General features: G+C 35.1%; 1 protein-coding gene across 5 annotated transcripts in view; it reads left to right on the forward strand.

Annotated features, from left to right (window-relative positions):
- Positions 1 to 25,826, forward strand: part of LOC107675741 (protein FAM13A-like) — a 53,010-nt gene that overhangs the window by 13,534 nt on the left and 13,650 nt on the right. For 3 of the 5 annotated variants that reach the window (XM_016470160.1, XM_016470168.1, XM_016470186.1), the window contains 10 exons: positions 660 to 837; positions 3,819 to 3,966; positions 5,348 to 5,434; positions 9,878 to 9,970; positions 11,576 to 11,799; positions 18,535 to 18,576; positions 18,729 to 18,896; positions 20,104 to 20,263; positions 23,420 to 23,463; positions 23,915 to 23,954. In XM_016470160.1, coding sequence (XP_016325646.1) covers positions 660 to 837; positions 3,819 to 3,966; positions 5,348 to 5,434; positions 9,878 to 9,970; positions 11,576 to 11,799; positions 18,535 to 18,576; positions 18,729 to 18,896; positions 20,104 to 20,263; positions 23,420 to 23,463; positions 23,915 to 23,954 — 1,184 coding nt within the window. The remainder of the gene's footprint in view (positions 1 to 659; positions 838 to 3,818; positions 3,967 to 5,347; positions 5,435 to 9,877; positions 9,971 to 11,575; positions 11,800 to 18,534; positions 18,577 to 18,728; positions 18,897 to 20,103; positions 20,264 to 23,419; positions 23,464 to 23,914; positions 23,955 to 25,826) is intronic. The other 2 variants (XM_016470176.1, XM_016470194.1) reach the window with 2 other exon arrangements.

The following is a 25,826-nucleotide window of genomic DNA, read 5'->3' on the forward strand; positions in this document are numbered from 1 at the left end:
GACATGGCGGCGGCGGCAACAACAATACTACAGCGAGAATAAAAGTTACGCCTTCTTTCTTTGTGTGAACATTTGGGCGGCGTTATGCAAATCTTCCCACATAGTGACGTAGACACGTGGGGGTGTGTTAGAACGAGATGTTTTAGGTAGGTGTGGCTGACTCTTAACTTTTATAAAGAATATCTCTTTGGATTTGAGACTTTAGTCTTTGCAACTTTACAGATCTTCTTTATGCACCAAGAGCTTGTAACACTCCAAAGAGAAAGGAAAAATTGAAATCGCATCGTATGACCCCTTTAAATTGTTTTAAAATGTATTACTGCAGTGTATTTATTTTTTCACAAATGAGTAGTAGTTTGAGTTTGACATTACTGTTTTTGTGACAACTAACCAAAATAGCAAATATATAACAATAACAACATTATAATTTAAAATGTATTATTATTGTAAATAATAATGATTAATAATTTATTTATTATTTAATTAATTATAAAATACATATGTATTAGAATTGGTCACAGACTTTATAAGGTGATTTAAATAATTTAAAGTAGCATTTTCTGTTTCTTTGACCACATTTCTTTTGTATTTTAAAAATATTAATATCTTCCTATTTAACATATCAAATCCTTTATTATATTTCTGTGTTGTTCTGTCAGAATCCAGTGAGGGTGACTTCTGTAAGGACCTGCGTGAGCTCCTACTCCAGCTGCCAGATATCCACTACAGTCTCCTGCATTACTTATGTCACTTCCTGTCCCAGGTGGAACAGGAACATGCTCATAACCGCATGACCGCCACCAACCTGGCCACGGTGTTTGGGCCCAACGTCTTCCAGTAAGTCACAGTCACACAGTTCAACAAAAGCAAACCAATCAAATATTTTTTACTTCCATTAATTATATCAGCTGATTCATAATCTGATACCCATCATGTCTTCACGTAAATTCTTTACTTTGCATTTAAGTTCACTCATAGAAAGGTAATTGCAGAAAGCTCTAAATGTTTTACCTTGAGTTGTGCATGTATCCGTAAGCTATTTGAGTTATGTTTCGTCCGCTCATTGCCAAAAGCTGCATGTTATGTGGTCTGGGTGTCATGTTCTCAGTCTCGCTTCTCATTGGCTGTATTTCAGAGTGATCGGCACTCATGTCTCCAAGACAGACTTAACACAACCCTTGACCAACTCTATAGAGCGTAGTTTCAATGCCTGCACAGTGATGAATTATTCTGTTTGTCATGAGTGTACTGTCTGTAACTTAAAAATTCACACTATTATGTTTATGTATGTATGTATGCTGTTTATTATTATTATTATTTAAAACATTTTTACAGGGTATTTGACATGACTTTTTGTTTTTTGATTATTTGCAATCAAAATAATCATATAAAATGCAATTTTAATGCAATTTTTATGACTTCATATTAATTGAGACACTATATAAAATATTAATTTGTCATATCACAGGACTGTTTACATTTTAAAAAGCATGATATTTTTTTAGTAACACTTTATTTAAAGGACCAATTCTCACTATTAATTAGTTGCTTATCATCATGCATATTACTAGCATATTGGCTGTGTATCAGTACTTTTTAGCACATATTATTGCCTTATTCTGCATGACCATATTTTCCCTTAATCCTATCCCATACCTAAACAACTACCTTACTAGCTATTAATAAGGAGTAAATTAGGAGTGTATTGAGACAAAAGTTGTAATTAATAATTAGTTAATAGTGAGAATTGGTCCACAAATTAAAGTGTGACCTTATGTTGCGGAAATAAATAATCCATACAGTTTATGTCTAGTAATTTAACTTTTTTTCTTCTTCTTTAAACAACAAGTAATCATTGTGACATAAGTCAAAAAGACATCAAAAGTCAAAATTGAAAAAAAATAGAAATGTTGACATCATATTTGTGACTGTCACAAATTTGCCATTTTTATCTTTTAATTATGACTTACAGTTGTATTTCCTCATTTAGATTTTTTATCTTATAATTATGACATTTTTTTATCTCATTAATTTGAGAATTTTGTGTCATAATTATGATTTACCAAGGCATGATTTTCTTTTTCATTGATATAATCCTATACATTTCAACATAAAATCTTGATGGTTTAAATTGCCATTGCATCATTAAAAATAATGCTTTGAAATACATGTTGGGTGCAAGTTTTGTCTAGCTATCCTGGCTTTGAACTCCAATAGAGGGGGCCAAAGTCCAGGTGGAATTCTTTGCTCGATGTCAGCGCTAACACATATCACTTACATACTCTCTGTGGTCATAAATTACTTGGTTGCTATTTTCAGGCACAGAAGCACTCAGGCTAATTATTCACAAGTGAATAGCTCTGAGAAAAAAAAATACTCAAAAAGCATACAGATGTGAACCTCCATACATAACTATGCTAAGCGATTAGTCAACAGAAGAGACAGACGGCTGCACGTGAGTGTTCTGCGTAATACTTGTTTATAGATCTGCTGTTTGAATTATTACTTGCTGCTAGGAAGGAATATTTCGTTTTCTGCCTATTTCTACGTTATATTTTTGTTTGCGTTTGTATTTAAACCTGGGACTTTACCTGTGCGACTTCACCGAGCAACGAAACCGGCAACGCACTTAAGTATATTTTTGCTCTTCCCTGTACACACTCTCCTTTTCTGTACTCTCTTTTCCACCTCTATCATGTGTTTCCAAACCATTCCGGTTGTCACTCGACAACGCTTTGGATAAAAGCGTCTGCTAAATGTCTAAATGTAAATGTAAATAACTAACTGTATATCCAGATTTAAGCCAACACCCTTCAATATTTTCAATGTAGTTTATGTCTTACAGAGGCTGGACATGAAGTAATGTGATTTGACAAAATACAAGTTAATTGTTGCATCAATTCATTTTAAATATTATTTGATTTGTTCCCTGTTATAGTGACTTGTAAGCAAGTTGCCAGCTGTTGCAATATGAACGCAACCCCTAATAATACATCAGCCGCTCAGTTTCAGGGAATCCCTGTCACCACACGCAATGTGTGTAACCTCAGATCAGTGAGGTGGAAGTGACAAAACTGTTGCCTGTTTTAGGCACATACATTTCTTCTTCTCTGTACAGCATGTTCTCTTTGTGGGGAATAATTAAACCACAAATACAGCTGTCAGACGAGCACTCTGTGACCCCATACAGTAATACAGTAGCAGCATTTACTGTGCATTTATTACCCTCTGTCGTGGGACGGTATCTCAGTGTGGCCTCACACAAAGTTTTTTTCACAAAACTAAATAATTATTTAGTTGACACAAAAGTTTGCTTTTTAAAAACCTTTTACCTAAGTGACAGCAAATTGAATTTGACTCTACAATGTTACCTTGATGCCATAATGACAATTTTTCTTCACATTTTTATGAAAACTTTTTTTGTATGAAAAAAGTTGTTTTATTCTTGATTTATTTTTGCATTTCATTTTGTTATATATTAATTTATTTTTCATAATATTAAATAAATATTTAAAAAATTGCTCAATTAATTTAATTTAATTTAATTTAATAAGATCTATTTATTTCTATTTTATTTTTTTTATTTTTTTTGGCGTACAGCACAATATGTCAGCGCACTGTCCACAAGACTATCAGCGCCAAAATCTATTTACTTTTATTGCATTATTTATATTGCTCAATTGATTGTGATATGTCATTGCTTATGATTTATTACTAAAAAGGGCTTTAAAAAAGGAGGTAAATGTTGTTCCTGGTTTGATCATTTAATGTGGCAGCACTCGATCTGTGTTTTCACAGCATGTGTGTGTTTTCTGCAGTGTGTCATCTGGTTTTGACGGTTTACGGGAGCAGAATATCTGTAACAACATTATGGCCAAGCTGATCCAGAACTACAGCGCCATCTTTGAGCCTGTGGTGGAGAGAAAACTAATCGAAGAAAAACCTTCAAACCTCATCAAAGTCAAAGTGAGTACTGACAAAACATATTAACTCCCAATGCACTGCCACTTCACTTGCCCTCGGTTGGCAGTCATCTATACCATAGACAAAATTATTAAAGAATAATAAATATAATTGTTCAGTGCAACAGAATAGTCCTTGAAATGGAGGCATTTAATATTAGTACATGCAAACAAACTAAAATTGGGGTTCAAACCAGTGTTGTTTTAGTATCCTTACTTTACTATCTTAGTATTTATTAAGATTTTGAATTATTTTTTAAATTAAGAATAATAATTATAATTGTTAAGTGTAAGGGAACAGAATACTGTTTGAAATGGAGCAATGTAATATTAGTAGAGCTGTCAACCGATTAATCGCGATTAATCGCATCCAAAATAAATGTTTTTTTTTACTTAATATATGTGTATATTTATTATGTATATATAAATACAAACACATGCATGTATATATTTAAGAAAAATATGTTATGTTTATATATTAAATATATGTAAATGCAAACAAGCAAAAATTGGGGTTCAAGCCAGTATTAGTATCATTACTATGCTATATTAGTGTTTTATACTTTCTGTTTGTCTTTTACTTTTAGTTGTTTTGGTAATTTTATGTGCTTTAGTAATTTTCTTTTGTCTTTTTTATATTCATTTTCATTTCCATTTTAGTATTATTAATAGTACTTTCATCTAAGCAAAAGTTAGAAGTGTTTCTTTTGCTACTGACATGAAATAAATTTTTAAAGAACCATTTTAAAATGTAAAAGTTTTTTATATAAGTTTTTTTTATGTATATGAATATAACATTTTTTATATTCAATTTTATTTCTGGTAAAATTTCATTCATTTCAATTACTGTAAATGTTTTTTAGAATTTTTAGCTTTAGTTAAGAATAACAACACTGGTCCAAAAAGTCATGGTGCTCATTTGAGTGATGCAAGTTTAAATTTGGCTTGCAACATTTACCCAACTTCTTCTTTTATATAGCTAAATTTGTTAGATTTGAACATCTGAAGTACATCAAATGCTTTCAAAACTGCAGACCAACTGAGAAAATCCAACCCATGTATAGAAACACATCTTTCACAACCCAAAACATGCCACTGTCTCCTGCTTCAGCCTAGTGGTCACATGCATAGACACTGTGTCTGCCTGACCTTGCTTTGTTGCTGTTTGCACCGACTCACCAAAACTGCAAGACGTCATCATGCTATCTCTCCTATGCCACCATCAACAACATCTGCTTTTCTGCATTTGCACTTTAGTTTCAGTTGTCACATGAAATTGTGTTGTCTTCTGAATGCATAAGTCATGTGCACTGATGCTTTGTTGCTGTAGTCAGTGGGTTCAGGTGATCTCGCGTGAATCCCTGAGTGTATTGTTTTGTTCCCAGGAGGCTAACACAAACACTGAAAACACAGAGATTTCAACTTTCACTCCTGCTCTGAAGGCACACGCTCCACATGTCAAGAAGATGAAGGTACGGGTGATAGTATACACAGTGTGTGTGTATTTGTAGATGTGTGTATGCCTGTGTTATCAACCTGCTGTGGTACACAGTCAGTGGGTTTGTTTCCACAGCCCATGTCAAATTCCAGTGACATAGCACTTCAAAACCACCAGCAATCCAATAACACTACTCGCCCTGAGGTGAAAGGTACAATCACAAGACTCAGCTTTGAGTTTAATCCAAATGATGCAGATCTTAAGTCAGTCAAAAGCTATTTTTTAAAGGAGTAGTTGAGCCAAAAATGAAAATTTGTTGAAAATGTATTCACCCTCAGGCCATCCAAAATGTAGATGAGTTCTCTTCTCTTCATCAGAACAGATTTGGCGAAATTTAGCATTGCCTGACTTGCTGTAGCAGTGAATGGGTGCCGTCAGAATGAGCGTCCAAACAGCTGATAAAAACATCACAATAATCCACAAGTAATCCACTCCAGTCCATCAATTAACTTCAAAGATGCATGTTTGTAATGAACAAGTCCATCATTAAAACATTTTAAACTTCAAAATGTCACTTCTGGCCAAAATATGAGTCCATAATCCATAATAATGCTTCCTCCAATAAAAAAAGTCCATCTCCCTTTGTGCTCTCACATCAAAATCCACCAGCATATTTGTTTTAGGCTGTTTTCGCTGGTAAACCGTGATTAATCTGAGCATATTTCTCTCCTTATTCAGACCAGATGACGTTTTCACTGGATAGAGGACTTGTATTTTAGCCAGAAACAATGGTCTGAAGTGGAAAACATCTTAATAATGAATTCTTCTTTCTTAGAAACATGAAGCTTTTCACTTCACCAGACATTAATTGATGGACTGGAGTGGTGTGGATTATTGTGATGTTTTTATCAGCTGTTTGGACTCTAATTCTGACGGCACCCATTCACTGCAGAGGCTCCATTGGTGAGCAAGCGATATAATGCAAATTCTCCAAATCTGATGTGATGAAGAAACAAACTCATCTACATCTTAGATGGCTTTTCCTTTAATAGTCATTTGGATTGTTTTTTTCAGCACTTAAAGACTTTTACCACAGATGAGGCTGGGATATAAAACTGGGGGCTCGATTAAACCTCTTGGTATTTACATCATGCTGACTCTGGATCGGATTCTTGTGACCTTAATTCCTGTTAAAGGGCCCGGCTAGTGATGTATTTGTCTTTCCGATGGGTATTAAAGTTACACCCCTGAGGTGTTTTTGTGGACTACAGGATGTGTTTGCTCATGCACTGAGGAACAACATTGAGTGAAAGATGAAGAACAGTAGCTCGTGCCAAGTACACCTCTTGATAAACACTAAGTCAATAAATATATAAAGTCAGTTAGTCATATGTGTATTTGCTCTCTTGATAAATTCCACGAGCAGGCATATTGTAATTGAGTTTTCCCAGACTTTCTGAATTTACTCTTACACGCCGGATGTTAAATGCACTAAGAATGAGAGCTCTGTTTTCTCTAAATTCAGTTGAATTAACTTTCCCTCTCAACTGGATGTGGTCAGTTGCATATGACGGTGGTCATGCGTACGTGCTCAGAACCGCACGGTGTAGTGTTTATGTGTCTGCTGGAGACGGGCTGGGTCTCATGTTTGTGTATGTTCTCTCTATGAAGCAGTGTGAACCATGACCCTCTTAAATGACTGGCATGATGTTTTGATAACAATAATATTGTTTCTGTAGATTGAAAAACTTGTATGAAGGTACTACTTGCCCTCTGGGCACAAGTTTTTCTAGGTACTGTTCAAAGGTTTGGGGTCCGTGAGATTTTTAAAAGAAGTCTCTAATGCTCACCAATGGCATATAAAACAACTTCTTTTTATTTGAATATATTTTAAAATGTGATGTAAAGTTGAATTTTCAGCATCGTTACTCCAGTCTTTAGTGTCACACGATCCTTCAGAAATCATTCTAATATGCTGATTTGCTGCTCAAGAAGCATTTCTTATTATTCTTATTATCAATTATGAAAACTCCTTAATATTTTTGTGGAAATAACAGCATTTATTTGAAATAGAAATCTTTTGTGACACTATCTTTATTGTCACTTTTGATCAATTCAATGCATTCTTGCTGAATTAAAGTATTATTTCTTTAAAAAAAATCATATTGACCTCTAACTTTTTAACAGTGATGTACTTCTGCAACTCTCTTATGTTTTATACAGTTTACTGTTTTTGAGATGCCCATGTTTCTATAAACTTTAAATGTAATAGATTGTATGTTGAAATCATTTGATCAATCACTATCATTTTGTTAGGTCACACAATGCACTCCAGTTGAAAATTCAGATTACTTTATACCGACACCAAGAAAGAAGAAGATAAGAATCGCCAACATTAGCTATACAGTCTTTGTGTTTTAGAGACTTGCTTCGTCAAATAGACATTTGTAGTGAGAACCTGACTTAACTTACTAGCTCTTATCGTCTACAAAATATGATTGTTAAGATCAGGCTGGCTACTTCATATAATAAATAAAACTTCACTCTTCCTGCTTCTGGAACTGTTGTAAATGACAAACCCCATTCACAAGTTACAAATCAATAAAATGGATTGCAGTGTCAACAAAGTTACGTGCAATTATAGTCGGTTCATGGTATAATCAAGTGCTTGTTATGTGAATTCCCTATGGGCCTGATCTATTTATCATCCAGCTAAGTTGAGTTTAGATCCTCATTGTGGCTTCCTGGAAGGAAGAGTCTTCATATTCATAAATCTGAAATATTTTTCCCCATCTTCCACATTCCAGAAATATCTCAGCCGAGGAAGGTCTTAACACACAACGGCTTATGCTGTGTTTTTGTGTTCTCTTTGAAATCCAAAGCTATTGAAAGTTCTCTGTTTACATAGACATGTGGTGCTGACCAGATAAGGCCTGTGGGAGAACCGTCTCATCGGCAAACTGATGTCGTAAACAGGCTGAGAATTGCTGATGGAAAAAATACATGATGTGACTTTCATGAAAAATAAGACCACTTCCTACAGCGGAGACGCTTCCAATTACATAAGGGGTCAATTACATCTTTCAGTGTAACACGTAGCGCTAGCTGAACTGGCTCACTCGGATTACCGCATTTTGTTTTGGGAAAACCAGCATAAACAAACAGAACTTTATACACGGGACATCTGTTGACATCTGCGCTGATTATGTTGGAGTGATAGTTGAACAAATTCGAAAGACGTTACCTTGACTGCTTTGCAAGTTCTTAGCAGATAAAGGAGATGTACATTTCTCTTATTTATTGACTTATTTTGTAGCATGAGTCAAATACTTGTTATCTCTTGAAATTTAAAGGGGTCATAGGATGCCCATTTTACACAAGCTGAAATGATTCGTTAGGGTCTTAATGAAAAGTCTGTAACATAGTTTGGTTAAAATTTCTCAATGGTAGTGTAAAAAACACCTTTTTTACCGCTCCGGCGGTGAAACAATGGCGGACTGATGACAGCTTACTCAGGGCAGGTCTAAGATAAGACGCCAGTCCAGTCTGTGCTGAAACGCTACTGTCAATAAAACTATCGTGGGAGGGGCCTGTCTGTGTGACGTCACACAGACAGGCATCTGAGATCAGCTCGATTTGAGAAAGGGGAAAACATTTAACCAGATGGGAGGATTTTTATCATTATAGGGTGGTTGTGTACACACACTGCCAACACACATTTCAGTTCAAACAACTTGTAAAAGTGCATGTAGCATCCTATGACCCCTTTAAACATTTCCTTGATTTGGAGGATTACATCGTACTTGGCATTAAGTTTTATGATTTGTTTTTTCTGTTGTGCTGATCAATAGCAAACACACGATCACAGAATCATGAAGGAAATGGTTTGCTTATCATTAACCTTCACAGAACATGGGTCAAAGGTTACAGAGACCTTATTTGTCCTACATTTACTTGAACTTTGCATTGGGATGGTCTTGGAGGTTCAAAGAGTTTACAAAAATGGACCGCATCTTTGGTTGCGAAGGAGCTACCACTACACTAACCATTGATATTTGACGGTATCAGCTACCATCTCTATATATGCTTACATAATTTGTTTTGAGTGTTTTGTTTACTGTTCAGTCGAGGTGACTCTGGTAGGTGTGTTATAAGTCTCTGTTGAAATGTAACTAGGGAGTCAGGTTTGTTATGAGAGGTGAGGGGGAAAAAATATGAAACTATTTTATTAAACTCTGAAACCTCAAATCATGCGGTTTCTTGTTTCTAAATTTAGTGGGTGTTAAAGTTGGCTAACAGATCCAGTAGAAAAGCACCACTCATGTTATACAGAAAACGTCTAGTAAATATCTAGTTCTGTTATTCTGGAAGTTGTTTTTAGAATCAGATTTTACAGTTTACTGTAAACGCAGAATGCATTGCTTATTAAAACTGTAATTTTAAGATTTGTAGACTGATTTCTCTGTGTTTTTGTCAGGTCACTCAATGCACTCCAGTTGACAATACAGACCCGTTTAGAGAAAGCGAGTCTAGTCCAGACAATCTTATACCAACACTGAGAAAAAAGAAGGTAAGAAATGATGCAAGGTTTCAGCAAAGAGCAGGGAAAAGTTTTATTTTGTGTACTTTACCAAAAATAATGCAAACCATCATGTCGTTCAAACACCGTAAGTGTTTTCTGTTTAACACAAAAAGTGAATTTTTATAGAATATGGCCACCCTCTTCAATATAATATATATTACCATTCATCAAGTTTGGGGTCAGTAAGATTTATTTATTTTTTTAAAGAAATTAATAAACTTATTCAACAAGAACACAGTAAGTTGATTATAATGTTACCAAAGATTTTTATTTATTTCAAATAAATGCTGTTATTTTAAACCTTCTTTTGATTAATCCTAGTTTCCACAAAAAAATTAAACCACACAACTGTTTTCAGCATTGATAATAATAAGAACAATTTTTGAGCTGTAAATCCATATATTAGAATGATTTCTGAAGGATCATGTGACACTGAAGACTGGCGTAATGATGCTGAAAATTTAGCTTTACATCACAGAAATAAATTAGATTTTAAATATATATTCAAATAGAAAACAGCTATTTTGAATTGTAATAATATTTCACAATATTACAGTTTTTACTATATTTTTGATCAAATAAATGCAGCCATGGTGAGAATCAGGCTTATTTAAAAAAAAAAAAAAAATCTTGTTAATCCCAAATTTTTGACCAATAGTGTAAGTGAATGAGTACTCGGGCCAAAATTGACATAAAAGAAGTTTATATTATAAGTGCACTATATTCCAAAGCTTCTAAAGCCATATGTTTGTGGGATGAGCTGACTGAAATGTAACTTCTAATGTAACTTCTAATTAATGTCTAACATCTTAAAGATCACACCAGTGCTTTTGCGTGACGTTAGTGCTTCGACCCTTCTATAAACAGTCAGTCGAAAGCGTTTAACGCACAACTCAATAAAACAATGATTTTCCGGTGCTGTTTGCATCATTAACACATTAGTGTATCGATGTCCAGATTTCGCTTAGTTACTGTGCCTTAAATGTGTCCCACGTGGGCTGCGATCGATAGTGTCCTCTTTACCGTAGTCAAAGCCATTACCTACTGACTGTCTGTGCCTACAGGACTAAGTGCGTTGAAGATCAATCTAATCCTTTTGTAGTCTTCGTCTTACGTGACTTTGTTACATGATCTCATTTGCTTTGTGAGTTAAATTTGGTCATCTCTACCACTTTGCTGTACGAGATTGGCCTGTTATTTACAAATCAATGCTCAAAAGTTTGGATTCAGACTCCCTTCTGGCCAAACACAGTTGTGGTCCTAGGATAATGGTGGCATTGTTTGCTGCAGTCTTACATTAAACCTTATAGTTTAAGGTCTGTTTATCATTTGCATCATTAAGTGGCAATGGATCGATCTGAATTTGACTGGGCTCATGTGCGTGTGAGATTTTTTAGCTATTACACTGGTTTCCGGCATGTACAGCCTTTATCGGTTAGAAAGGTAAGACAAATGTGAGCTAAGTTGTTATTGTGCTGTATAACTATCTTCATGTTGGTGCTTCCTGGGGTCATCAAACTATTGGGTGTTCTTGTAATGAATCTATATTTCTGTCCCTCTGTCTTCATCTTTCTTTCAATTTCTGTCTTTCAGGTGAAGAAGATAAAGACAGAGGCTGTGCCGAGATCTTTTCCTCAGCCGGCTCCCTCTGGTGATCCCGTCTCCAGGCCTTTGACCCATCTTCCAGACAGAAGCTCGGGTGCTAGAGCTCAGTTTCTTCCACACTCTCCAGACCGGAGCATCAGCTCCAGCGCTGACGGCATGAACCTAAGCCCTCGGACCGCAAGCCCTGCCAGATCTACAGAGACTTTCAACAGGTCAGTGCGCTTTGCATGGACATTTACTGCTGTGTGAACGTTATTTATTAAATTTTTTTATTTTATTTTATTTATTAATTTTTATTAATTTTATTTTATTTATTTATTTTATGCATGCTTCCCAAGGCTGCATTTTTTGGATCCAAAAATACAATAAAGACAGTAATATTGTGAAATATTATTACAATTTAAAATAACTGTTTTCTATTTGAGTATATTTTAAAATGTCATTTATTTCTGTCATGCAAAGCTACATTTTCAGCATCATTACTCCAGTCTTCAATGTCACATGATCCTTCAGGAATCATTCTAATATGCTGATTTGCTGTGCAAGAAACATTATTACTATTAACGTTTTATTATTATCAATGCAGAAAACAGTTGTGGTGCTATTTTTGTGGAGACCGGGATACATTTTCAGGTTTCTTGATTATAAAGTTCAAAAGAACAGCATTTAAAAAAAATAAATAGAAATCTTAAAGGGGTCATATGATGCGATTTCAATTTTTCCTTTCTCTTTGGAGTGTTACAAGCTCTTGGTGCATAAAGAAGATCTGTAATGATCTTTAAAATAGCATCATATGACCCCTTTAAAATTTTCTTAAAAAGAAAATCTTAAAATATTTATTAAAAATAATTCTTACTGACCTCAAACTTTTGAACTGTTCTGTATATACTATGTACTGTGTGGAAAAATGTTGAGCAGCACAACAGTACATAACAATACAAATATAATCATGTGAAATGTTATCTTATCAATATGTTAAACTATACCTACCCTTACGAAAAAGAAGTTTATTCAAGTGTGCTATTAGTATACTTCTTTTAAACAAATGCAGGTTAATTACCTGCTTTAGGTTGTGTCCTTTATCTTTACTGCAGGGCTACAGAAATGCCAAAAAAAGTTAAAAGATTCAAACCAGACAATAATCCTATGAAATCTAGAAAAGACGAGATCAGCTGCACACGGTTGTTTAACAACATTAAAAACTCTTAAATTCTTATCTAAGCTGCCACAGCTTACTTGTGTGTGGGTTATGTATGTATTTATTTTTGATTTTGATTTTTGATTTTTTGACTGTACTTACCAATATTTCCCCTATCCTGATCATAAGACACCGATAAATGGATAACTGTTCTCACCATGATGGAGCCTGAGCATGTCACTGAACAATTGAGGCCCCGTCCACACGGAGACGCGTTTAGCTGTATACGCATAAATTTTGTATCGTATAGGCGTTTCGTCCACACGGATCCAGCATTTTGGGAGAGTGAAACCGATATTTTTTGAAACCGGGTCCCAGAGTGGATAAATCTGAAAACGCCGCCCTTGCGTTTTTGTGTGGACAGCGAAGCCGTATATTTTCTGAAACGATGACGTCATCAGCCCAAGTCTCGCCCCTAGTCAGACACCGCTACGTCACGTAACAACAACAAAAACATGAACAAACACTGAACGATTGTCTTTTTATTAACTAACATTAACACAGATTAATAAATGTATTGTTCCATGTTCGTTTGTATACCGCGCGCAAGGTTTATGCGCATAGTCCAAGTCTTCTCCGTTTTTAGTGCATCTCTGTGGCAGAATTACAGCGCCACATACTGGTCTGGCATGTATACTACAGCGTTTGGTGTCGGTTTTGTGGTTTCGTGTGGACGCAGATATTTCTTGAGACGAGGGAGAAAAAAAAGATCGGATAGGGAAAGCTCTGGCTTTGTGTGGACGTAGCCTTAATTTAACTAGCTTATAAAGAGATCTCCATGTTTTTTTCCCCCTTTTCTCAGTAATTTCAATTTTAAGATTAACATTTCACACTAAAAAGTGGTGTCATTCTTAGATCATTCCTATCTGTGACTGAATTTTGCAATCTAAATATACAAGCACTCAAAATTTCCTCTTATCAGTTTGTTAAATTATAGCATTGATAAATTTAACATTTTAGTATCCTTTTTCCCCGTTCACCCTTGTCCTTTTATGGCTCTGTAATATGTTGTAAACTGAGAGGAAATATGATGCTAGTGACTCATCATGAGTTTTTACCATTCAGCTGGTGTTAGATGACTCTTGCATGCCAGATGTTAAACTACTTTTGTATAATCAGGTTATGGGGTTTTAAGCTGAGTCATTAACATAAGACACAAGAAATGTTAATTCTAATACAAAATCAAGTTCAGTAAGCTAGTTGTCTTTTTACTACACTAAATGTTTTGTAGGGAAAGTGTTTGTATAGGAACATATTCCAATTTTCTTTTTTGGGTGAACTTTGCATTTTCTCAGATACTGGTTCTTCATACAGGTTCAACATGCTTGAAAATGTGGTCACTTGTCCAAAATAGATTTTTGTTCTTACACAGATGCCACAAGCATATGTCAATAAGAACAATTGATGTGAGAGGGTCTGTATACCTGACACACTTATGTAACACGGTCTGGGGTAAATGTCATCTCAAACAGTCCAGCAAACAAGCTAAGTAATATTGAATGGTGTTACGGTGTTCAGTTAATCAGTTTACATTATTTAAATGAAAATGTTTGTCTTCATAATCTTTCAACAAAACTTGCTCCATCTCTGGAATGACTTTCCTTTTCAGAGCTGATGTTATCAAACCCAACACCTGGTTCCACTGTACCCTTTAAGACCAACATTATCTTCAATTGAGAAATTTTAGGAGCAGTTACTGCATGAGGATTAGAAAACTGTAATTGTAATATTTCATCCGACAGAGGAGCCTTCCAATAATTAAACCTGGATTTTAGTAAACAGTACAGTATTTCAGTTGATCTAGCTGTCTTGTCAGCTTGCTGTCACTTTCTGTACGTATATGTGGACCTTACATCTTCCTGTGGCCCTTGGAAGGAACAGAAATCCCGCAATCTCGCCTTTGTGCCAAATATCAGCTTACTGCATACTTCTGTGCCTGCTTACCAGCGTATACATCTCAAGAATGTTCTTGTGATGTTTGAACCTGTTGATTAAACTTTGATCATTAAAATTCTCCTTGATGTAGCGAAGTGGTACTTTTCCGTCATTTCCCGCAGAACAAAAGCTTTGTCTAAAGGGCCTTGTTGTTCACTTGGGGAGGTGGTGGCTTAGCAGGATTTCTGTTTTGTAATTCATGACGGCAGTTATTATTTTAATACCATTGTCAGACTGTGTAACACCACTTAAGAGCTTCAGTGAAGTGGGAAAATATTTCCCTTCTACTCCGATTCTCCAAGAAATCTTGCGAAATGTCTTTTTAGGTACGCTAATTCTTAGCAGGCTTTACGGTGAGATAGCAATTTACGCATTTTACATTTTACAACAAGAGGGAAGCACCCTGCACACACACACACAAATGCACAAGAACTTTGTTCGGAAATCATGTGATTCTTGAGATTTTTGGAGCCAAATGGACTTGAATTTCTTTTTTGTTTCATTCCTGTGTGAACAGGACCTAAATCCCTTGTATTGGACGGTTGTGATTCAGTGCAGCCAATACTCTGATTATTTACTTCCCTTTTGACTCGCATACACATCTTACAACAGCGTTCATGGCAATGTTGCATGTACTTCTGAACGCTGCGTGCCAAATCACTCAATGAATGGACCTTTTAATCATCTTTGTGTTCTTTTAATCAACTTTGTGTTCTTGTACATTTAGCGTCAGTAGGTGAATTCATGGAGCACAGCAAATGTCACAAATGTTATTTGCACAAACCATCAGAGTAGTAAGCACATGATCCCTCAAACAACTGAAATCCTCTTAGCGTCACGTCAGGGACACGTGCTGATAGTTTCTGGTTGAATTCAGTCTGAGCGTGATGGATCTGGTAGCGAACAGGTCAAAACAAACCTCTCCTGTGCTTGTTTTCTCGGGTCCTTCATGTGTTGACTCATTGCATCAGCTCCAGTTCCCTCTTGTACCATAGCAACTGACCCCTCACACATTTCCCATGCAGCCCATCCCTCACACTCTCTGTTGGCACTGCGAATATGAGCCTTAAAGGAATAGTTCACACAAAAATGACAATTCTGTTCATTATGAACTCACCCTCATGTCATGAAATCTTAATTGATCTGGGCTGTTTTTATTGTTCTCCTCGCACTGAATTTAATGTTGTTAAGGAATGCAAGCAAATAAATTTACTAGTGTATTTTCTGGAACCTTTAACCTCTTGTTGGAATGAGTTTATGGTTGAAGTGTGTTTGGCCACTTGGCCTCATGTCAGATAAGTTGTCAGTCAGTGAATAAAGCATTTTAGCCTGCCGAATATAGCTCTTATTAACTGTGTTCTTTTATATTTCTACTTATATATGTTTTCTACTGCAACAACAGGTTATATCTATTGAGAGAGAGATATAATATTATATATTGTACACATTCATTTTTAAACTTAAAAAAAAAAAAAAAAAATGCTCTCCTGAATTTATTTGATCAAAAATGTATTAAAAATAGTAATGTTGTGAAATACTGTTACAATTTAAATCACAGTTTTCTGTCATTTATTCCTGTGATGCAAAGCTATTAATTTTCAGCATCATTACTCCAGTCTTCAGTGTCACATGATCCTTCAGAAATATACTGATTTGATGCTCAAAAAACATTTCTTATTATCAATGTTGAAAACTGTTCCGCTACTTCATATTTTTGTGAATTCTTTTATGAATCAAAAGTTCAAAAGAACAGCATTTATTTGAAGTAGAATTTTTTGTAACACTAAAAATGTCTTTACTGTTACTTTTGATCGATTTAATGTATCCTTGCTGAATAAAAATATTTACTTATTAAAAAAATAAATAAAAATCATACTAACCCCAAACTTTTTACGGTAGCAAAATTATTTATAAAGTTTATAAATTATTACTTCTAAAAATGTGTTTGTAGTATATGTATGTATATATATATATATATGTGTATATATATATGTGTGTATATATATGTGTATATATATATATATATGTATATATATATAAAGTTTGTCATGTTTTTATTTGTTATTATTTTAGGTAGCAAGTATATCTTTGATTCTGGCCTTTTTAATCATCGCTAGTTTGATTCCCTGTTTCGCCGACTGCTGTGAACTAGATTTGGAAGATGACTGTATGGAAGGACTAGGTTAACAGACTAGCGGTTTTTAGTGCCAGCTTGTACTCAGTCCAGCATTCAGGTCTCGTCATCCTCACCCTTGGAGTGCACCGTATGACCACTGCGTTATGTAAGACCGACAAACCTCATCAAATCATCTTTAGTCCTCTGTCTCAATGCATAACTGTTCTCACTGGCCTTTTCTTGGTAGCCTTTGATACCATCTATGCTTACATCTACTGATCATTCCTTTTGATACCGCAGAAAATAGTTTGCTCATGGTGTTTAAATAGTGAGTAGTCAGCTGTGAGCGGTTAACTGGCTCTGACCCTGAAAACGCTGCTGGTAAGGACACAACTGTTGTGTCTGGACCCTCATCCTATTTCCGGATCCAAAAGATAATGCCGCTATTTTTACTCTGGAGTCATTTTCTGGAACTATCTTTCCAACTTTTTTTTATTTTTGTGGTACATTGTATTTGTTTCTCTGATTTGGCTGGTCGGTTGAGGTCACTAAACCAAAGATTTTTGGGCTTCAGTGACAGTGATTTCAGAGAACATAATGATATTTTACATCAAAAGAAAAACAACATTAGCACAAAAATATATTGAAGTAGCTCCCTAGAGACAGACTCAAATGCAATGCTCACTTTAGGGGTCCAAAATCAATTGTAGACTGGAAGGAAAAAGATTCAGACATTTTCTTTGGGATATTTATGCTATATTTGGACCCAGAGCATCTTTTTTTAGTGCAAAGTTTTGTTATTAAACCAATCCTAGAACAATTAGCAAGTCTTTTGATGTCATTGTCCTTTCACAACAAATTAAAACACACTGAGTTGACTGGAAGATTGAACCATAATGGATGAAAATATATGTACTTTATATGGTAACGCTTTATTTTAAGTGCCAATTCTCACTATTGATTGCTTATGAACATGCATATTACTAGCATATTTGCTGTTTATTAGTACTTATAAAGCACATAATAATGCCGTATTCTGTATGACCATATTTTAGATGCCTTAATCCCATACCTAAATTTAACAATTACCTTACTATTAATTAGCTGCAAATTAGGAGTTTATTGAGGCAAAAGTTGTAGTTAATAGTTAGTTAATAGTGAGAATTGGTCCCTAAACTTAAGTGTGACCATATATGTGACCCTGGACCACAAAACCAGTCATAAGTCAATTTTTTTATTTATACATCACATGAAAGCTGAATAAATAAGCTTTCCATTGATGTATGGTTTGTTATGATAGGACAATATTTAGCCGAGATACAACTATTTGAAAATCTGGAATCTAAGGGTGCAAAAAAAAAATCTAAATACTGAGAAAATCGCCTTTAAAGTTGTCCAAATGAAGGTCTTAGCGATGCATATTAGTAATCAAAAATTAAGTTTTGATATATTTACGGTAAGAAATTTACAAAATATCTTCATGGAACATGATCTTTACTTAATATCCTAATGATTTTTGGCATAAAAGAAAAATCGATCATTTTGACCCATACACTGTATTTTTGGCTATTGCTACAAATATACCCCAGCGACTTAAGAAAGGTTATGTGTTTCTCATTGGATACAATTGGATGCAATTGATGCTCAACTTAATAATTCAGTATAATCTCTCTTCTTTATGTTTTTCTCTTTCTTTAGTTCACAGATCTCTCCCGGACACTGCAGACCTGAATTAACAAAGTAAGCAATTATACAGAGCCTTGTATGACAATTAAATTATTTTAATAAATGATTAGTCAATCTTCTGAATAGCCAGAAGAGTTCCATTGTTCATGTAGTTAAAGCAATCATCGTTTGACCGTTGACATGTCTTTCTCTCTCTCTCTGTCCAGTTTTCTGGAGAAGACCATTCGCTCAGCGGTCGAGCAACACCTCTTCAACTCACACATGCACACAGTTCAGAGTTCAGAGGGCTTGGGGCCGACTGCCCACTCTTCATCTCCTGTGACGACAGCCCGAGCGAGGAGGAGACATCTGCGAGAACAAGAGGAGAACTTCAGGTAAGGAGCAGGTTTCTCCTGAAATACAGCTATTCTTGGGCTCTCTTTACTCGGGTGCAACTGCAGCCAAATGGCATGGTAGCTTGTTTGTGCAACCAGTTAACCAGGTCATTACAGAATGTCCAGTAAATGTCTTCTAGTCAATGTTTCATGTTTCTCGGTTGCTCAAGATGTTTTTCCAATCATCAAAAACAGTTTCATCAACTTAGGTTGGCAGTTTCGCTGCAGTTGACATCTGTGATGCTGATCTCCACAGCGACTCCTGCAATAATTAGCAAGTCTTTTGATTCTTGATCTGAATAAACGGAGAAACACACTGAATTGACTAGAATAACTATATATACTATAAGTATATAAGTATTCAAAACCTAGGATTTTTTAATGCTTTTATTCAGCAAGGATGAATTAAATTGGTCAAAAGTTACAGTAAAGACATCTATAATGTTACGGAAGATTTATATTTCAACTAAATGCTGTTCTTTTGAATTTTCTATTCATCAAAGAATCCTTAAATATATCATAGTTTTTACAAAAAATATTAAACAGCACAGCTGTTTTAAACATTGATAATATAATTAACAAGTTACATTTACCATGTATTTTATTTAAAATATTTTAATATTAAAACATACAAAAAAAAAAAAAAAGTTTATTTTGGTGCGTTGTCCACCAACAAGGATGTCCAACTTTCTACAGCTGGCACTGGGGGTTATGGATATCAGATAATTGCTGAAAATCTTAAAATGGCCAAATAGCTGCAGACCAGCCAGTCTAGCTAAATTACTGTTACTGTATATTTGACCTATCACTAATTGTAACCTAGCAAAAGTATTTAGTTAATCCCATATTATTACAGTGATTTGATAAAACGTGGATTAGTAATGATCCATTCCAGCTTGGGTCATTGGTTGCTGGCTGGATCTCCGAGCGATCTAACTAATCCTGTCGACAGGAACTCTGAGCAAACTGTCCACAGAGACATGGAAAACATTAGATTAGTGGCTCAGCAGTTGTGCTGTGTGACACACACTGATCCAACTCAAGAAACAGATGTAAATAAACAGTCAGATGAGGTATCACAGGGACAGCTTAATTTCTGCTCCGCTCTTAAGAGTTGATCCCTTGAGTAAAGGGCAAGCACAGAAAGTCCTCGCCTAGTCACGTGTTCATTCTGTGGTGTCTGAAAGTGAACCTGTGTCTTTCTCAGGGTCGAGGGTAATAAAGAGAACGTCCCGTCTCCGGGTGTGAGGGTCACAGAGGAGGGTGACGGGCATCTGCTGCTGCCACCACACGAGGCTCAGAGAAACAGGAAGACCAAACAGAGTCCCACACTGACCGAGCACTCAGACAACCAGGACGCCTCCACCGTAAGTCTGCGTTTTAGGCTTATCTCCATGGCCTTCTCCTTTTCTTCCTGCAAGCATCACTATTACTAGTGCTTATACTAAGTGGGAGAGATTTCAACAAACCCAGCTTCAACTCGTCCTGCAGTTTTTATGCTTCAGAAATGAAGCAATATGCATACGTTTTTTGTATGGTGGACCAAAAAATGAGTTCTTTTGACTTGGGCCAGTAAGCAACCACTTAGCAACAGCCCAACAACCACATAACGCCATAATAAAAACCACTTGGATTGTATCCAAATAGTGTTTTAAATACCAATTTCTTGGGTAATGCTTTATAACATTTATACAACTTGAAATGTTAAAAATGTATTAATATATGTAATTAACCAATGATGATAAATTAGTTACACTTTATTTTAAGGTGTCCTTGTTGCAGTGTAATTATACATTTAAGTGCGGAGTAATATTAATTAACTACATGTACTTACTATATGGTTAGGGTTAGGATTAGGGTTTGGCTTAGGGTTACTTGCATGTAATTATGCATAATTTATTGTTAATATAATAGTAAGCACATGTAACGTGTAACAAGGACACCGTAAAATAAAGTGTTACCGATAAATTCTAGTTCACGGTACCGAATACATGAACTAATGTTAAAACACATACATTTATTAACTTCTGAACCTAAAAATAAATATATTCATTGGGTAACACTGTGTATAATAAGGTAAATTGTTATCATTAGTCAATGCATTCAGTACAGTATCATTAACTTTTCATTTGTTAATGTAGGTTCACGTTAATTTACCATATTAACATGTTTGTTAATGTACCATTAAACATACATCATTTATAAAAATGTATTTGTTTATGGAATTAACCAATATTAAAGAAGTCTAGTTCACAATGCATTAACTAATGATAAAACGTTTTAGAAATGTATTGACTTATGATGCTTTTTTCTTAGGTAACACTTTACAAGGTACATTTGTATTTTTATTCAATGCGTTCGGTACAGTATCATGAATTTGCAACAAGCATCAAATTTTTACAGCATTTGTGAATGTTCATGTTAATTTACAATGTTATTACTATTACAATGCTATTTATTTATTTAATTTTGGGACCGAACAATGCAAGTCATTGGGTCCAGTGTTGTTTTGGCCCCCATTGACTTTCATTATATGGACAAAAACAGTTCTTCAAAATATTTACTTTTGTGACTCACAAAAGAGGATAAGTCATACAGGTTTGGAATGACATTCATTTTTCTTGAATTATCATTTTTGGGTGAACTATTCCTTTTATATTCTCAATGGCAATGGCAACAGAATATCATCAAGAACAATAAAAACCCCATGAAATAATACATGGTAGTAAACCGTGACAGGTACAGCTAATTATCTTCAAATCCTTCTTGTCCTTGTTTATGGGAGACAGCACATAATGCATCTATGTGGAAAATCAGAGGTAAATTGCAGGGCTTGCTTTTATCGGAACAGTGTTTTGACGAGAATCTCTCGCTGACTCATGTTTATGCTGTTAGGTGTGTGTTTGGATTCTGGATTCACCTCAGCAGATCAGGCCACAGTGTTCAAAGCATTTATTTATTGGTACACCACAGTGACGTGCATTAGACACCATTACAGATGTTTTGGTAATGTCTCGGTTTTACTAAAACATCTCTTGGTCAACTTGTGGTCGACCAATATGGGTTTTTTAATGGCAGATGACCAATATAATTAGATATATAGTTTGTAATGTAGACAAAAATCTGACACCACTTTTTTTTAATGTAACTTAGAGTAAACTTAAAATTAAAGCAAACATGTTCAATTTTAAATGCTAAGAAATTCTGAAGTTTACATTTGTTTTTAAATCTACATTTCACTGATTTTATAATGAAAACATTGGACCCTACTGTGTATATTGTTGAATTTAAGTGAACATTATATTTACTTAAAATTCTCTTCATTGCCTAGACTGTAGATATTGGAAGTTACAATTGGTGGATTCTGGCTGGTTAAATTGTATATCACTTTGATTGCTGTAAACTTGCAACTAGGTAATAGTATAGGACATTCACAATAGGGCTGCTCGATTATGGCAAAAATCATAATCACGATTATTTTGGCCACTCCATTATTTTGGAGTGATTTATTTAAAGATAGTGATACATATCAAATATATATTTCCTGTAAATAAGGTTGCTATGACATATACATTGTAGAGACCAGCGGAATTTCAAACAAACAAACAAAAAGTCCTAAAAATTATTGAAAATAATTAAACTGTCATTAATGAAAAAGCAAAAGACAAATATAATAGAATAAAAAGATACAAATGAAACAAACTGTGCTTTAATGTTTTTTTATGCAAGTCTCAAGCAGTTTACAGCCTACTACAGAAATTAATAATCAAATGTAAAATAAAACAGCATAGTCTTCACAATAAGAATGAAACTTTTTTGTTTCTTATTAAAGCTACAAAAGTCCTTCACTCAAGAGCAGTGTGTGATTTTGAATTTGTGTTTTGTTGTTTGATTAATATCAAGCACACAGTCACAAGCAGGAAAATAGCCCGCTGTCACTTTAAGAGCTGCACGGATCCAATTTACCGTTACACGCGTATTTTCATTCTCAACTCTTTACGTTCATTTATTACATGACCGACGAAGGTGTAACGTTACATGAATAATCACCAAGCGCCGCATTTTGACACATTTTTGCGTGTATTTGACCGTTTAGGAGCGCACCTTGAGCTAAAAGATGACTTTACATGTCCATGTTGTGTTCCGTCTCTGAGCGCATATCCTGAGGCGCAGCGCAAGTTCTCTTTCACGCTTTTAAAAACATGAATAATAAATATACTTATATAAATCAAGCACGTCCCATTTTGCAAAAGTCACCTTACATGATTTTACTGATTTGCACATGAAATTGGGCTTTTATGGAGGAACGAAAAGGGGGCGGAATGGGGGCGTAATAATCGTTTTATCCCGATTATTGTATTTTCATAATCGTTGGAGGCCGAAATCGAAATTGTTTTTCGAATTAATTGCACAGCCCTAATTCACACACGTTTTTCACCTTGCTGTTCTGAAAAACTTTTATTTCTTTATCCTCCTATTAACATATTAAGAAGATACATGTGTTGTTTTTCTTTGAAATCTAGCCAATGGAATGCCAAGGACCTGATATGGCGTCAGCTGATTACAGGTATTTAGACCCTCTAAATTCATTATCTGCAATTCTGTGTATGTTGGGAAGTAGAATTAACTTGCCCTCAAAACTTTCTCCCTGGTTCAAAAAGACCACCTGTTCAAACTATGCTTGTAAAACAGAGCCCTGACATCAGAAATCTGAAAACATTACAATATAATTGCCCACATTTACTGTGCAATGACGCTTATTTAGTTAGTTAGTAGAACAGATACTGTTATTCCTAAACACTAGAAGAATGAATGTAAGAGTAGATCTGTGAGGGTCAACTCTTGTGCTGTTTCTGGTTGTGTGTAGCACCTACAGCTCTGCACATTGTATTCTGAAGGCTATCAGAATTTGAAACCATGTTTAAAAAAAACATCTTTACAGTTTGAGCTGTGCATTTTTAGCATGAATAGTTTTGTGATTCTTTTATAATATCACTAATGAATTCTCTTGTTTTCAGGAGGAACCATCAAAAGGACAACGGCCTGCATTCTATTCAGGTAAGTTTAGTTCAATTTCTTTTTCCTGTATCACATTTCCTGCCCTCATCTTATTTTCTTTCCTGCTTGTGTTCTGTTCTTACATTTGTGCACTGTTCACAGTGACAGATTTACTGTGACAAATTCTTGTTAATCAAAGCCTCGTTTTTTTTAAAGAAAAAATGTAGATGAACAACACAGTTGAGTCTGGAGTGACTTATTTCAGATGAGAGGACACCTGCAGGAAGGACACCAAATAGACAGCTGTACTAAATCTTTCGGCTTGTGTCATTTGATCATCTGTTATGGTTGATACATGTCAGCACTGATATACATTAACAGATCTCTGGATAAAGGGATTAGAAGAGCATCTGAAATGTATCCAAACAGTCTGTTGGTGTTACTGTGAGAACATCCTGGATTTGTTGGACCACCACCTATACTCTTACCCCTGCTGTCAGGCCATTTGGGCTCTGGTACCGTTTAATGTCAGCGTGCCAATGGACCTTCTGCTTTAGTCGTCTACCTGCATGTTCAGACCAAGAGCTGTGGCACTTATGTTGCACATCATTGGTTGTCCTCCAAAAAACTGATATACAGTGGCCCAAAAATATTTGGACACTTAAATTATAATCTTATTGCATTATATGTAATATCAATGTAATAACACACTCTTAAAAATAAAGGTTCTTTATTGGCATTGATGGTTCCATGAAGAACCTGTGACATCCATGGAATCTTTCCATATTCCACAAAAAGTTCTTCATATAGTGGAAAAAGGTTCTTCAGATTCTTAAAATGTTCTTAACGCTAAGAAAAAAATGGTTCTTATAAGAATTGATCAGTGAAAGGTTCTTTGGGGAGCCAAAACTGGCTCTATGGCATTGCTGAACCTGCAGTGTGATTTTAAAACTAACATCTTGAAATGTAATGTTTGGCTTAACGTGTGCTTGTGATAATGTTCTTTAACATGAATGTCGCTCGGTTTGTTAAACTGATGCAATGACATTCATATATTTTTACAAATAGTTTGAGGGTCATTGAAAGAGTTGATATAGTCGTGAACGTCCAAAATGTTTCTGCATCAGTGGTTTAGTCTGTAAAATGATACAGTCTAAATAATCTAGAGATCAAACATTTCAGTTTCCTTTCTCTTCATTTTCCAAAGACGTTTGTAATGTTCTCTTAAAAACATACAGACTTAGGAATATTGGTTTTGTTAAGCCCAGCTTGATCCGCGCTCATTGTGATGTCAAATACATGTTGAATCGGTTTGTCATCTCAGATCTCACTCCTTCATGCGCTCTAACAGTCAGAACATGTTGTACCCAGCTGTGACACGTATGCAGTGCATTGTGGTATAAGAGCTCCTCATGTATTTGATAGTGGCAGCTGATTAAGAGTCTTCTTTTCTGTGAACGTGTTGAAAAGCACAATCCTTTACTAATATGCAGAGCTTTATCAGTTAACCACAATGTTAAGATTTTGTTTTAGTACCTTTAATTTAATTGTAGTGTCCTTTAAGGATGCGATTTGATTAGATTTTTTCATGCACATCTTTTAAACGTATTATTTCCCCTCCGACTTTCTTTCAACAAAAACGTTGCTTCTCGGCTTTTCATAGCCCTCAGTTTGAGTTTCTAGACCAGATTACTGCTGTTTTGGCATCTCTGGATATGATGAGATTCCTAGATTGAAATATTTATGTCCATAATAACTCAAATCTCATCAGTAATCAGCAAAATAATCTCATTAGTTGTCACCTCTTTAATCGCGTCATGAACAGGTGATGACAAGAAGATTATCTGATGAATTGTTTACTGTTGATTGCCCTTGATTGGAGAGATTTTAGGCGATGTTTTTCTGGGCCAAACATCATGTGAAAGCTGCAAA

The sequence above is a fragment of the Sinocyclocheilus anshuiensis genome, unplaced genomic scaffold, assembly GCF_001515605.1.
Source record: "Sinocyclocheilus anshuiensis isolate Anshui unplaced genomic scaffold, SAMN03320099.WGS_v1.1 scaffold469, whole genome shotgun sequence".
Taxonomy (NCBI): domain Eukaryota; kingdom Metazoa; phylum Chordata; class Actinopteri; order Cypriniformes; family Cyprinidae; genus Sinocyclocheilus; species Sinocyclocheilus anshuiensis.